The 14,900-nt window shown below is 39.2% G+C and overlaps 1 protein-coding gene across 1 annotated transcript in view; it reads right to left on the reverse strand.

The window, feature by feature from the left end:
• The window catches only part of LOC126294981 (protein-S-isoprenylcysteine O-methyltransferase), a 42,131-nt gene that overhangs the window by 11,843 nt on the left and 15,388 nt on the right, over positions 1-14,900 (reverse strand). Inside the window, exon 2 of the mRNA XM_049987215.1 lies at positions 9,926-10,187. Within this exon, the coding sequence (XP_049843172.1) occupies positions 9,926-10,187 (262 nt within the window). The remainder of the gene's footprint in view (positions 1-9,925; positions 10,188-14,900) is intronic.

A 14,900-nucleotide genomic window follows, 5' to 3' on the forward strand; every position in this document is an offset into this window, starting at 1 on the left:
ACGGCAGCTAAGTTCAGAGCTACACTGAAAGGAACCTAACTGGTATATAACCTGAACTGGAGGCTTTGCCTTTGCCACACTGAAAACATCTACTCCTAAGTTATGTCAGCAGTTGTCGATTCAACATCTAAACTATTTACTTCACCTTCATCGGCGAAGGAATTTCAAGAAGCCATGTTCAGTAACTCTGCTTCAGCAGCAACATCATCAATAACACCACCACTGATATCGCACAGTGAAAGTATCGATGGCAACCTGCCACTGGTGTACTTTACATATGACCAGAATCTCTCAAGTTTTCTGTCCGATTTTGAGAGAGGCTTTTGGCGTGCAAACTGTTAAAAGCATCACGCATAAAATTTTGTGCAGAATTTTGAACTTCTGTAAATGGACCGTCAATGAGAATCAGTTTCAAACCCGGCAGGAATGCCGGTGCTGGTGAATAAAGGTCCATCTCACCCAGCTTCTGAGCAAACACTGCAGAGGCAACGGCACACAAGAGGCATTTGGAGTCTGGTACCTCACAAAGGGCTGTTTCTTAAAGGAACACCTAAGGCTGCACGTCTTCAATGGGCCACTCACCACACAAACTGCACAGTAGCTACTGGAGACGTGTAGTGTGGTCTGCCCAGTCAAAATTTCACCTCTCTTCAAATGAAGTGGGGCATCAAGTGCAGCGACACTCCAAAAGTGTGTTTAACCCGCGGAGTAGGGAGGGTGTATGAGAAAAGAAATAAGACTGACATCCTTGCAAGTTATCTGGTAATGCTGTTTCATTCTGCTTGTGTAGACCGGTGCGCTCACCCCTTCCAGATGCTCAGCCCTAATTTCAGCTCCATACAGCTACCACACAATTTTTGACAGTGCCATCAGTGAAGTTTTATTTATGCTGTATGTTATGAAAATCAAACAGTGGAATTTAGAGCAATGTTATGCCATTAAGTTTCACATTAAACTTGGCAAATCGGTGAGTGTGACCTTTGAAAAGTCGAGACGGGCCTACCGTGGACATTCCTTATCGAGAGCACAAGTTTTTCCCCCGGCACAATTCATTTTTGGAAGACAAAGACCTGTCGAAGATGAACCTCGGTCGATGTGACCTCTGACTTTCAAAACCAATGAAAACATTAAATGTGTGCATGTACTTGTGACACTGTTCAACTGGGACAAACTGTCAACCAAATGTTTTACAAAGATGTTCTCAAAAGTTTCAAGAAAAATTTGAATCGAGTACAACTAGGCAATTCAGATGTGTGGACATTGCATCGTGATAGTGCCCCGTGTCACAGGGCCATTTCCATTGTGGAATTTTTGACCTGGAAAGGCATTCCGAACGTCCCTCAGCCCCCCTCCTCTATTCACTTGATTAGCGTCCTTGTGACATTCCTTTTCCTGAAACTGAAAAAAGTCTTAAAAGGGCATCATTTTGGGACTCCAGAGAACGTTCAAAAGAATGTGACCAACACGTTAAAGACCCTACCAATTGAAGCCCTTCAGCACTGCTATCAAAATTTGTAACAAAGCCTCCACCAGTGCGCAGTTGCCAGAAGGGAACTACTTTGAAGGTCACATATTTCTGTTTGTGCTTGAGGGGGGGGGGGGGGGGGGGGGGGAGAGAGGGGCACCACTTTCATAAATTAAAAAAAAAAAATCATTCTCAATACTTTTCTGACACACCTTGTAGTTTATGCAAAAGGTGGTTAAGTGACTTTTGGGGGGTTTTTCATGCTGACTTGAGGCCGCTCTTTCAGTGATTGCAAAAAAGAAGCAGAATATTTTAAAATTTAATTTCTGTTTGGATCTACAGCCTCAAACTGTTTTGAACATGAAAATATGGTCCAAGTAGATTCTATTCTTTTTATTACTCATGCAATTGGGTAACATCAACCATCGGTCATTTTCAAGCACCTTTTCATGTTCATATGTTCAAAAATGGTGACATTGCTTTATACACTGAAGAAGAAACTGGTATAGGCATGTGTATTCAAATACAGAGATGTGTAAGGAGGCAGAATACGGCACTGCAGTTGGCAATGCCTATATAAAACAACAAGTGTCTGGTGCAGTTGTTAGATTGGTTACTGCTGCTACATTGACAGGTTATCAAGATTTAAATGAGCTTGAACATGGTGTTATAGTCAGTGCACGAACTATGGGACACAGCACCTCCGAGGTAGTGATGAAGTGCGGATTTCCCCGCACGACCATTTCACGAGTGTACTGTGAATATTAGTAATCCGGTTAAACATCAAATCTCCAACATTGCTGCGGCTGGAAAAAGATCCTGCAAGAACGGGACCAATGTTGACTGAAGAGAATCATTCAATGTGATAGATGTGCAACCCTTCTGCAAATTTCTGCAGATTTCAATGCTGGGCCATCAACAAGTGACAGCATGCCAACCATTCAATGGAGGAATGGAAACATGTTGCCTGTTCGGACGAGTCTCGTTTCAAATTGTATTGAGCAGATGAACATGTATGGGTACGGAGACAACCTCCTCAATCCATCGACCCTGTATGTCAGCGGGGGACTTTTCAAGCTGGTGGAGGCTCTGTAATGGTGTGGTGTTCGAGTGATATGGGACCCTTGATACATCTAGATAGGACTGACAGGTGACACATATGTAAGCGCCATGTCCAATCACCTGCATCCATTCATGTCCATTGTGCATTCTGACAGACTTGGGCAATTCCAGCAGGACAATGTTGCACCCCAAATGTTCAGAATTGCCACAGAGTGGCTCCAGGAACATTTCTCCGAGTTTATTAACACTTCCGCTAGCCACCAAACTCCCCAGACACGAACATTATTGAACATATTTGGCATGCCTTGCAACGTGCTTTTCAGAAGAGATCTCCACCCCATTGTCAGTTCACTCCAGTACTACTTCAGACATTAGTTGAGTCCATGCCACATCGTTTTGTGGCACTTCTGCATGCTCATGGAGACCCTACACAATATTAAGCAGCTGCACCAGTTTCTTTGGCTCTTCAGTGGACATCAGTTGTCTACAAGCTATCACATAAACACATACTTTAGAGCTCAATTTATTACATATCTTGAGCTTCCAGCTTCTTTTCACATTCTAATCTGTCATTAGTACATGTGGGCAGCTACGTGCATATGTGGAACATAAACAACACAACAGTGTACACAATTACATTCATTAGCTGATACAGACACAAATCTACCATATAGTAGTACAGGCACAGCTGTTACGGTGTGACCAGAAATGTTTGGAATCCTGTCTGTGGATAGTCAATAACATTAAGTAAGCTACTGGCATATTACATTCATTATTCTCAAGTGTGCTATCTTATTAAAAGTAGCGAATCAAAACTCACACATTATATGTTGTGCCACATTATAAATTACAGTATAAAGTCCAACTACAAAATGTTATGTTGGGGCCTTTTACTGAGGTGTGCCAAACAGTCTATAAAATAAAATAATGTTGTAGCAACAAATATGTCATGTTGCACATTAGAACCAGTAACAGATTATATACTAGGCACTCCCTCTATTTTTTCCTTTCATAGGGTTTTATAATGCAACTGGAAAACTGTAGTTGGACTACCCCATGGTGCTACAGTTATTTTGAAATATATATCAGTACAGATGTGGAAGCTAGAGGAGTTATGTGGACAAGTGAACTCCTTTGGACCATCAAAATTACTGTACCAGTTATGCAAAATGGAAGTAGTGGCTACAGTTTTGATGGAAATAGTCTCATTTAGAACATACAGTCTTATAGTACTAACTGATTCATAGCTCATACATTGTGTGTCATGTTAAACATACAAATATAACATTCATTGCCATGTTAAAAAAAAACTCCTCTCCTTCACATAACACCTGTAATATATTGTTGAAATAACTATACTGACATGGTGTAACCTAACTATAGTTTTCCAATTTTATTACATTATCATATGGAAGAGGGGATTTGCCTGGTATATACATAATCTGTTATTGGTTCTGATGTGTCCCAAGACGTATTTGTTACTACATTAGTATTATTTTATTTCATAGACTGGCTGGCACACCACATCAAATAATCTTTTGTAGTCGGATTTTGTACTGTTATTTATAATATTACATGTGGCACGAGACACAATGTACGGATTTTGATCCTCTACTTTTAGCAAGATAACACATGTGAGAATAATGAACACAATGTGCCAGTGAATATTGTTCTAATAGATCATTTAATGTTACAGACCACTCACAGATAGGATTGTAAACATCTTCGGTCTTACCATAACAGCTGTGCCTGTTCTACGATATGGCAGCTTTCTGTTTGTTTCAGCAAATTCACGTAATTTGTGTACACAATTGTATTTAGTGTATTGTTTTTGTGCTGCATGCACACAGAATTACGGTGTATAACTGTCCCTGTATACCAGCAATGAATCAGAATGTGAAATGAAGCTAGAAGCTTAACATGCATAACTCAAGGTATAAAGTACATGTATATTTGAGAGTCTGTAGATAACTGATGTATAAAGGAATGTCACCATTTCTGAATGTATTCAGGTGCTTGAAAATGACCCACAGTTGAAACTTGCCAGCTGCGCAGATAGTAAAAAAAAAATACAGCCTACTTGGACCATGTGTTCATTCTCATGAATCAGAATGTCTCTTTATATTAAAAACAAAGATTCCAAGACTTACCAAGCGGGAAAGCGCCGGCAGACAGGCACATGAACAAAACACACAAACACACACACAGAATTACGAGCTTTCGCAACTGGCAGTTGCTTCGTCAGGAAAGAGGGAAGGAGAGGGAAAAATGAAGGGATGTGGGTTTTAAGGGAGAGGGTAAGGAGTCATTCCAATCCCGGGAGCGGGATTTTATTTACATCATCATTAATTTGAACCCAACAATTAAGAATGTCTCTTTAGATATTCTCAGTGACCAGTTGTCGCCCTCTCTACTATTGCTTCATGACAAGCAGGCTGTGGACACGCCTATCTTCCAAGAGGACAACAGCAAAATTTGCAATGCTGCACACATACATTTCAGATACTGTGAACATTTGGGCTCTGTTTCACCACTTGACTGGCCCACCAAATCACCCCAGCTTAATACGGTAGAAAATACATTTCTTTTTTTTTTCGCGCAGAAAACAAGTTTACTGGCAATGAATGTAACAGAAAACAAGTTTACTGGCAATTAATGTTACACTGATGGAAAGGCTGGACTTTCTGCTAATTTTTGACACAATCATTGTTGCAATTGATGCACACCTGCATGCACTGTGGCAGTTTTCGTACATCCTCATCACAGAACTCTCCTGCCACATCGTGCAGGTAGTGCCTGACCTCATTTTCTGAGCCATCGCAGGTCTGGAAATACATTCCATCCCCGTGCGATTTTAATCAGGAAACAGATGAAAATCAATAGGTCCCAAGTCTGGACTGTAGGGGGACGGGTGATCAGTTGTCGGACGTGTAGTATGGGGATGAGCGTTTTCTTGAAGAATACACACTCCCTTCGTCAGCATCCCCCTCTTTCAATTCTGAATGGCATGATGCAGTTGTGTTAAACAGGGTGTATACGTGGACGTTGAAAAAAAAAATTCACGGATTTTTCCCGCTTAAAAATACACTTTCTCCAGGATGAATCGAAACTGTAAAACTTATCAATCCTTTAAATGGTTGTGGTTTTATACATCGGCGTAGAATTTCCCGGCACTTTAGAAAACGAAACTCGGGAGAAAAAACAGGTTTTAGTAAGATGTCTGATGTGCAGCAACATGTACACTGCATATTTTCGTATTGCACGAAAGTATAAATTTGAATTCCACCAAACACCGCATGTTACTTTTCAAAGGATTAAAATCGAGATTGCGATGCGCTTTTGTAAGCCAGTTGTAGCTCATGCGACGTGATCTTGCCAGTCGATGTCAGTGGATATTCAGAGCATAGGAGACTTGATGTAGTCAGCCAATAGCAACATAACTTAAGTAGCACAAACACACAAATAGGAAAAGGTAATGGTTTAAATTAATATACACATATACATAATGTTGCTACAGGAAAAGAAAAGCTTTTACATTTAATATTGGTCACTAAGATTAATAAGCTGCAAGAGAAGCTAAGCTTTAACACATAATGATCATTTTTGTCATTTTTGCGCGTGTTACACTTTAAAAATACATCACAAAGATGTGCCAATAAATTTAGTTAACAATGACATAAATGTGTGATCTTTTGGGCTAGAAAATATTCTAAATGGTCGCCCTCAGAGATTTGATTTTTGAATTAAAGTCAAATGCTCTGCGATTTAAGAAATTCATCGGACATTCACGAGCACAGAGTTCGTCTTGCGTAAAAAGGAAATTTACTTTGAAAGTAACACTTTCCAAACAACCATTTGCAACATTTTCCCGTGACCTGTTAGAAATAGAATCGTTTCAGCAGTTGTCAGAGTGCACCAAATAACATGTGTCGCAGAGCTTGCGCAGCTATAGTGACACAGGAAGCTCGTCCGTTCGTACGTGTAAAACATTAAAAGATTTTACATTATGTCATAAAAGAAACATGACATTAGAGAACACTCCAAGAGCATGGGAATTTTGTGAACTATACTAAAATGCATCATTCGGCTCAAAGTGCACATTCGCATGTCCAGATTCAGATGTAAATTTTCTTGGAGTACCTGTACTGTATTATCTTATGTTTGGTTCTTTATTAAGGCATAATGCCATATGTGCTAGAAGATGAAAACATCAACTTGAAATGCAGCAAATAGTTGAAACTAGCCATAGTGTGGAAGTAAACACTTAGTTTCAAATAAATTGACTGGCTCAGCAGAAAAGATTAGTAAAAGTCATATTTCTTTAACAAACCGACAAAAATAACTTCATTGTTCTGCAAAGCTATTAACGCTTGACTGTCAGAAAGGTGGAAACAAAATAAAATCTGAAAGTAATTACATATTTTAGCCTTCCATAATTATGTGAATGTATTTTAATTCACTTGATAGCTCCCGGCCACAGAAATCCATTTTGTTTTCATTTGAAGTGAGAGCAATAAACGAAGAGGAAACAGCAAAATCAGTCATTGTAAACACGGGTCATGTGGAGACTACCACCTCCCACTACAACTCAGACTGCTCTGTAAATCAAGTCCGAACCTAGGATATTTCCGAACCGGGAAGCATTTGAGGTAGGACGCCAAAAATTTAAAAATCGACTTTTCAAAAATATCTTCGTTTTGCAGCACACATCTTTCTGAAGAGTCTGATACTTAAAACATATATATTCGAGGGAACGTAAGATATGTTATTTGGTCTTAAGTGTGGCAAAGCGCAGTGCCATGCCTCTCCACACAGCATTCTTCTTTCCCACGTCTCTTGTATTTCACTCTGTGGAATTCAAACAGCCGCCTGAAGTGGCCGAGCGGTTCTAGGTGCTGCAGTCCAGAACCTCACGACTGCTGCGGCCACAGTTTCGAATCCTGCCTCGGGCGTGGATGTGTGTGATGTCCTTAGGTTAGTTACGTTTAAGTAATTCTAAGTTCCGGGGGACTGTTGACCTCAGAAGTTAAGTCCCATAGTGCTCAGAGCCATTTGAACCATTTTTGAATTCAAACATGTAATATTTTGTAATGGAATGGGTGCCATAAAACTGTATTCACACCGTGGAATTTAAAATGTCCTGTGGTGCCTCTCCTGCTCCTCTTTAAAAAAAAAGTCTCTGAATTAATACTGATTGGGATTATTTATAACCGACAGAACAAGAACTCTTCAGAAAATTTGCAGTCTTTACTGCCTATTAGCTAATAACTTGCTGATTTGTGTCACATAAAATTAAATATAGGATACATAAAACGATTAAAGGCAAGAGGTAAGCAAGACAGTACACGTTTCTTCAAACGTTAAGTCCTAGCTTCTTTTCTCTCTAATCTTGCCACAGCTGTATATGGCGTACTTTCCTTTCTGGGAAAGAATCTACTACCTCATCAAAGTTCATCAATGTTTTGCTACATGAAAAAATTAAATGTCGTCGTCTAATACTAGAAAAACTGTTAATATAAATTGTACCCAAGACTGGTGTGGTTTCTCAATCTGATTACGTCTATTTTGTCACTGCTATATAAAACGAAATAGGCCTGCCCAATATTGCAGCAGTTGTTACACACGCCAAATAAACGCGACTGTTGTGCCACAAATGGTCATTTTTACAACACGAGAGAATATAATTCACGAAGTGCCAATGTCAAATGCCTATTAGGCCTACTACAAGCAAAACGTTGTGTGTTAGGAAATAGTTTCACATTTCATTCATACACTCTAGCTTCTAAAGCACGAGATCGAAAAGTAGTAGTATTAAATATTTAAATAAATTTCGAATCGTCATATTCTCCTGTAGTTTGTGTGAGTCCCCGTTTCATCTCCTTCCTCATTCTAACAAACAATCTTATCACTAATCTGGAACTATTCCTGCCAGTGTCAAAACTTATTCTCTTGTTAATTTCATCACCAGTTTAGTTACATGGCTGGGCTTTATTACATGTTCGTACAACGCGTTTTCCACGCTACTCCCAGAATAGAACTTTAGCGGCTGCTAGCCGGGGACTGTATAACTGGCCTTTAGCAGTGTAGTGGTCTGGCCAAAAATTTTTTGTCAGAATTTCATTATCTTGGATACACGGAGGAGAACATATGCAATCTTTGTTGCCTGTTATTCCTGTTAGTCATTTTTTTCCACTCTGGTAGTCTGATTCTATGGAATTCGCTAGTAGTTATAACAACAACGATCATTTGCAAACCCAGTCAACCACATAAACAGCGACTGGCATTTATGCGTTCAGCTTTGTTCTGCTCAGCTCATATAGACCCATCCCCATTTGTCTGCAGAAAAGTTTATTTCTAGATGCGACGGGGATTCCCCTGACAGAGACATCACATACACTATGCACGCATTAAAAAATAAACTTAAAATAAACTTACGATTCTTTCAGAAGTCGACTTACAATTTGTTCAAAAATCAACAGGGATGCATTCAAAATCACATGAGAAATCGATAGACCAAAGTGCGCTGGGTGCTAGGGCCTTTGTGAAACAAGGTCTTTTTCCTCAATAATATGAATTTGGCGAAACATTGCTTGACATCACAGTGCCTGAAATACTATAAAGATTTTGAAGCAATTAAAATGGGACATTTTTGATCATGTGCCTACAGCCCAGACTTGGTGCAAAATTATTGTCATCTCTTCACTAACAAAGAACTGGCTTGCATCTCAGTACTTTTATGACAACAAAAAAACTTCCAAAAGCTGTGAAAGGTTGGCTGTACACTCATGTGGCAGAGTTATATGAAGAAGGAATTGTAAATTAGTAGCAATCTGTTCTTTTCATAAAGCTGTTGTTATTCCATACTTGGATTTTCCATTATGTAACATAAAAGGATACATAAAAACTTTACTCACCAAACAGAGACAGCAGAACACACATACAAAAAGCAATCAAAATTTGCAAGCTTTCGGAGCTCGTGACATCCTGGCAGAAAGTTCGAAGGGAAAGGAAAAGGGACAAAGGAAAAAGTCTGGGGGGGTTGAAGAAAAGGGGAGAGTTTGGAAAAGTCGCCACAGCACCAAGTCAGGGATGATTTATCATAAGGGATCAGGGGTTCTGGGTGACTCTTCCGAACTATCTCGCAGTCGTGAACCTCATTAATGCTTTTCATTCATCCCTGTTCCTTCCCTTTCAAACTTTCTCCCAGGAGGAGGAGCCACAGGCTCTGGAAGCTTGCAAATTTCTGTATCTTTTTATATGTGTGTCTCCTGCCACCACTTGGTGAGTACATTTTTTGAGTATCCAGTTGCATTATATTATTTTCAAAATTTGATTACTTTCATTAACTAAGAATTATTGATTAAAAAACTGGAAACTAGGTATTCAAGTGTATCTTACTTGGAAAGAAATACCACTCGACAGCAAACTCCAGCCAGCTGGCAACTGCCGCAATCCCGTACGCTGCACTGTGGTTCAGGATGAACGAGTCAACTGACAGTGTTTTGGGGTTGGTGGCTGCGATCGTCACGAACTCGGACCAGTGGAAGAAAGCCATGAAGCAGACGTAAAGGCCGAACACTGCCCACGACCGGCCGCCGGCACCCACAATGTAAAGGCCGACAGCAAACGCCCAGGCGAGGAATGCTGCGCGCACTGCAATCTGTGAGAGAAATTATAGTTAATTATAATAATACTTTATTCAACATCGAATGATTCATTTCATATATACGAATCAGGTGACAACTCTTGATACATAACACAATATCACATTCTTCTGAACAAGTCACTGATTAACAAAATGATTATACTACAAACAAATTGTTCTGCTTAACTCTATGCACAAATTTTTTCACGGCAAGTCTTATACTGCTTTTAAGTATGATATTGTTCTAATCTATACAAGGGTCTTTGTAACAGGAATTTCTTAGTTGAAATATGAGCTTCATTGTGGAAAGGGTCATAACTGTACTGAGCAGTGCACTGGCTAATCTTAAACCTGCATATAGTGGACCCTTTCATAGAGTGCTGTTTTGTAGCTGCCAATGTCAATTATTCTTTATTCTGGTACTGTACTGATGCAAATCAGAACAAAGGTGGGCTGCAGTATTTTAGCAAGTAATATGGCTTCTAATGTACATGTTTATTATGGTTAGCAAACCAGTTTTTGGAAACAAGCCATGACACGATTCCTTATATTTTGCTCCACAGACAATTGTTAGAGTAGGTCTTGATTGTTGCTCCCCAAATTTCTATTCCAGAATTCATGTGAGAGGAAAATAAAGCATGGCATGCTGTCTTTACAACAATGTCTTTGCAGAACTTGCTATTCATATTAACTGTAAAAATATTCTTTGACAACTTACATGCTAGAGTGTCAACATGTGTGTACCATTTTAGATTGCTTTGAATTGTTTAAAGCGAGACATTTTACTCTAATTTCCTTTTTTTTTACTAACTCTTTGTCTATGTATTGTGTAATTTCATCATGAAAACTACAGTTGTTGAGCTCCACGAGACATGTTTTATTGTTTACATTTAAGGGGCTTTCATTAAAGTACTGAATAATTTTATTCATCGCATTACTACAATGAATCTCTGATTCATTAAATGATTACTTTTTACATACATCAGCTACTGTTGTTCCACAGAGAACAGAACACCCACTCGTGGACAAGTTAGGGGAGGGCGGTGAGACTTGAACAGTGGGGAGACTTGTTTCTCCCATTACTTTGGCCATTTTCGGGAATTAAATTTTGTTTTTGTTGGCATCAGTGTTTCTTGCCACCCACTTTCCATTGTTGTAATTAGTACAAGTTTATATGCCAACTAGCTCTGCAGATGATGAAGAAATTGATGAAATGTATGATGAGATAAAAGAAATTATTCAGGTAGTGAAGGGAGACGAAAATTTAATAGTCATGGGTGACTGGAATTCGTCAGTAGGACAAGGGAGAGAAGGAAACATAGTAGGTGATTATGGATTGGGGCTAAGAAATGAAAGAGGAAGCCGTCTGGTAGAATTTTGCACAGAGCATAACTTAATCATAGCTAACACTTGGTTCAAGAACCATAAAAGAAGGTTGTATACATGGAAGAATCCTGGAGATACTAAAAGGTATTTTAGATTTAGGAACCAGGTTTTAAATTGTAGGACATTTCCAGGGGCAGATGTGGACTCTGACCACAATCTATTGGTTATGACCTGTAGGTTAAAACTGAAGAAACTGCAAAAAGGTGGGAATTTAAGGACATGGGATCTGGATAAGCTGAAAGAACCAGAGGTTGTACAGAGTTTCAAGGAGAGCATAAGGGAACAATTGACAGGAATAGGGGAAAGAAATACAGTAGAAGAAGAATGGGTAGCTCTGAGGGATGTAGTAGTGAAGGCAGCAGAGGATAAAGTAGGTACAAAGACGAGGGCTGCTAGAAATCCTTGGGCAACAGAAGAAATATTGAATTTAATTGATGAAAGGAGAAAATATAAAAATGCAGTAAATGAAGCAAGCAAAAAGGAATACAGACGTCTCAAAAATGAGATCGACAGGAAGTGCAAAATGGCTAAACAGGGATGGCTAGAGGACAAATGTAAGGATGTAGAAGCTTATCTCACTAGGGGTAAGATAGATACTGCCTACAGGAAAATTAAAGAGACCTTTGGAGAGAAGAGAACCACGTGTATGAATATCAAGAGCTCAGATGGCAATCCAGTTCTAAGCAAAGAAGGGAAGGCAGAAAGGTGGAAGGAGTATATAGAAGGTTTATACAAGGGCGATGTACTTGAGGACAATATTATGGAAATGGGAGAGGATGTAGATGAAGACGAAATGGGAGGTAAGATACTGCGTGAAGAGTTTGACAGAGCACTGAAAGACCTGAGTCGAAACAAGGCCCCCGGAGTAGACAACATTCCATTAGAACTACTGACGGCCTTGGGAGAGCCAGTCATGACAAAACTCTACCAGCTGGTGAGCAAGATGTATGAGACAGGTGAAATACCCTCAGACTTCAAGAAGAATATAATAATTCCAATCCCAAAGAAAGCAGGTGCTGACAGATGTGAAAATTACCGAACTATCAGTTTAATAAGTCACAGCTGCAAAATACTAACGCGAACTCTTTACAGACGAATGGAAAAACTGGTAGATGCGGACCTCGGGGAGGATCAGTTTGGATTCCGTAGAAATGTTGGAACACGTGAGACAATACTGACCTTACGACTTATCTTAGAAGAAAGATTAAGAAAAGTCAAACCTACGTTTCTAGCATTTGTAGACTTATCGAAAGCTTTTGACAATGTTGACTGGAATACTCTCTTTCAAATTCTGAAGGTGGCAGGGGTAAAATACAGGGAGCGAAAGGCTATTTACAATTTGTACAGAAACCAGATGGCAGTCATAAGAGTTGAGGGGCATGAAAGGGAAGCAGTGGTTGGGAAAGGAGTGAGACAGGGTTGTAGCCTCTCCCCGATGTTGTTCAATCTGTATATTGAGCAAGCAGTAAAGGAAACAAAAGAAAAATTTGGAGTAGGTATTAAAATTCATGGAGAAGAAATAAAAACTTTGAGGTTCGCCGATGACATTGTAATTCTGTCAGAGACGGCAAAGGACTTGGAAGAGCAGTTGAACGGAATGGACAGTGTCTTGAAAGGAGGATATAAGATGAACATCAACAAAAGCAAAACGAGGATAATGGAATGTAGTCAAATTAAATCAGGTGATGCTGAGGGAATTAGATTAGGAAATGAGACACTGAAAGTAATAAAGGAGTTTTGCTATTTAGGAAGTAAAATAACTGATGATGGTCGAAGTAGAGAGGATATAAAATGTAGACTGGCAATGGCAAGGAAAGCGTTTCTGAAGAAGAGAAATTTGTTAATATCGAATATAGATTTATGTATCAGGAAGTCGTTTATGAAAGTATTTGTTTGGAGTATAGCCATGTATGGAAGTGAAACATGGACGATAACTAGTTTGGACAAGAAGAGAATAGAAGCTTTCGAAATGTGGTGCTACAGAAGAATGCTGAAGATCAGATGGGTAGATCACGTAACTAATGAGGAGGTACTGAATAGGATTGGGGAGAAGAGAAGTTTGTGGCACAACTTGACTAGAAGAAGGGATCGGTTGGTAGGACATGTTTTGAGGCATCAAGGGATCACAAATTTAGCGTTGGAGGGCAGCGTGGAGGGTAAAAATCGTAGAGGGAGACCAAGAGATGAATACACAAAGCAGATTCATAAGGATGTAGGTTGCAGTAGGTACTGGGAGATGAAGCAGATTGCACAGGATAGAGTAGCATGGAGAGCTGCATCAAACCAGTCTCAGGACTGAAGACAACAACAACAACAACAACAATTTGCATCTGTGATTTTAACTGTTGTTGCTGTCCAGTAAGAGGGAAAAAAAGATTTTTCACCGAATTAACTTTTATTTTGGTAAGTGAATCCAATAATTTTTACATATTAATTCTGTAAGAAATAATGCTGGTAACTTCTTCCCATAAACGTTCATACTTTTACGCATAAAGTATAACTGAAAATAAATGCTAATTGTAGGTTAGGGAGCATTCAGAAGCAATTTTGTTTACTTGTGTCTTATGGGGAGACTTGATCCTCAAGAACTTGGTGAGACTTGATCCAGGGATCGAGTATCCCTATTCAAATGTTTCCCAAAGATTTAATTGTTTTCCAGGTATGACATTATTGTAAAACACACAACACCCAACAAATGATGATATATAGACATTTTATTGTAATATAATGCATTGAATTATACAATATGGGTGAAAATGACACTTAGGTCTAATAAATTAAAACAAAAAGTATCATAATTTTGCTTTATATTGCAGAACTACGAGTCTTACATATATAAAGGGAAAGAGGGAGTCAAAGCTAGGAAAAAAAATTGACTCTAAAAATATGGAACTTGCAGTAATGGCGTGCCTCGGGGGAAAAAAGTTTCCGAGGAGCATCAAAAGAATTTCAAGTCACACTAATGACCTTAAAACGTTATGTTAGGAAGCAGTTAAGTCAAGATACTGAAACTTCTTATTCTTCTACATACAATAAGTCTCAGGTGTTTTCAACTGAGGAGGAAAATTCTTTATGTGAATACTTGAAAACTGCAAGCAAATTACACCATGGCCCAAGTGCAAAAAGTGTGCGTGCATTTGCGTATCAATTTTCTTCTGAAAATAAGAAGAAAATTCCTGAAGATTGGAAGAAAGAGGGCAAAGCTGGAAATGACTGGTTCAGAGGTTTCACGAGAAGGCATCCTGAACTCTCTCTTCGTACTCCAGAAGGAACCAGTATAAGCAGAGGAAGCAGCTTTAATTAATAAACACAATGTTAGACAGCTTTTTGATAATCTTCACC

Source organism: Schistocerca gregaria, chromosome 11 (assembly GCF_023897955.1).
Source record: "Schistocerca gregaria isolate iqSchGreg1 chromosome 11, iqSchGreg1.2, whole genome shotgun sequence".
Lineage (NCBI taxonomy): Eukaryota > Metazoa > Arthropoda > Insecta > Orthoptera > Acrididae > Schistocerca > Schistocerca gregaria.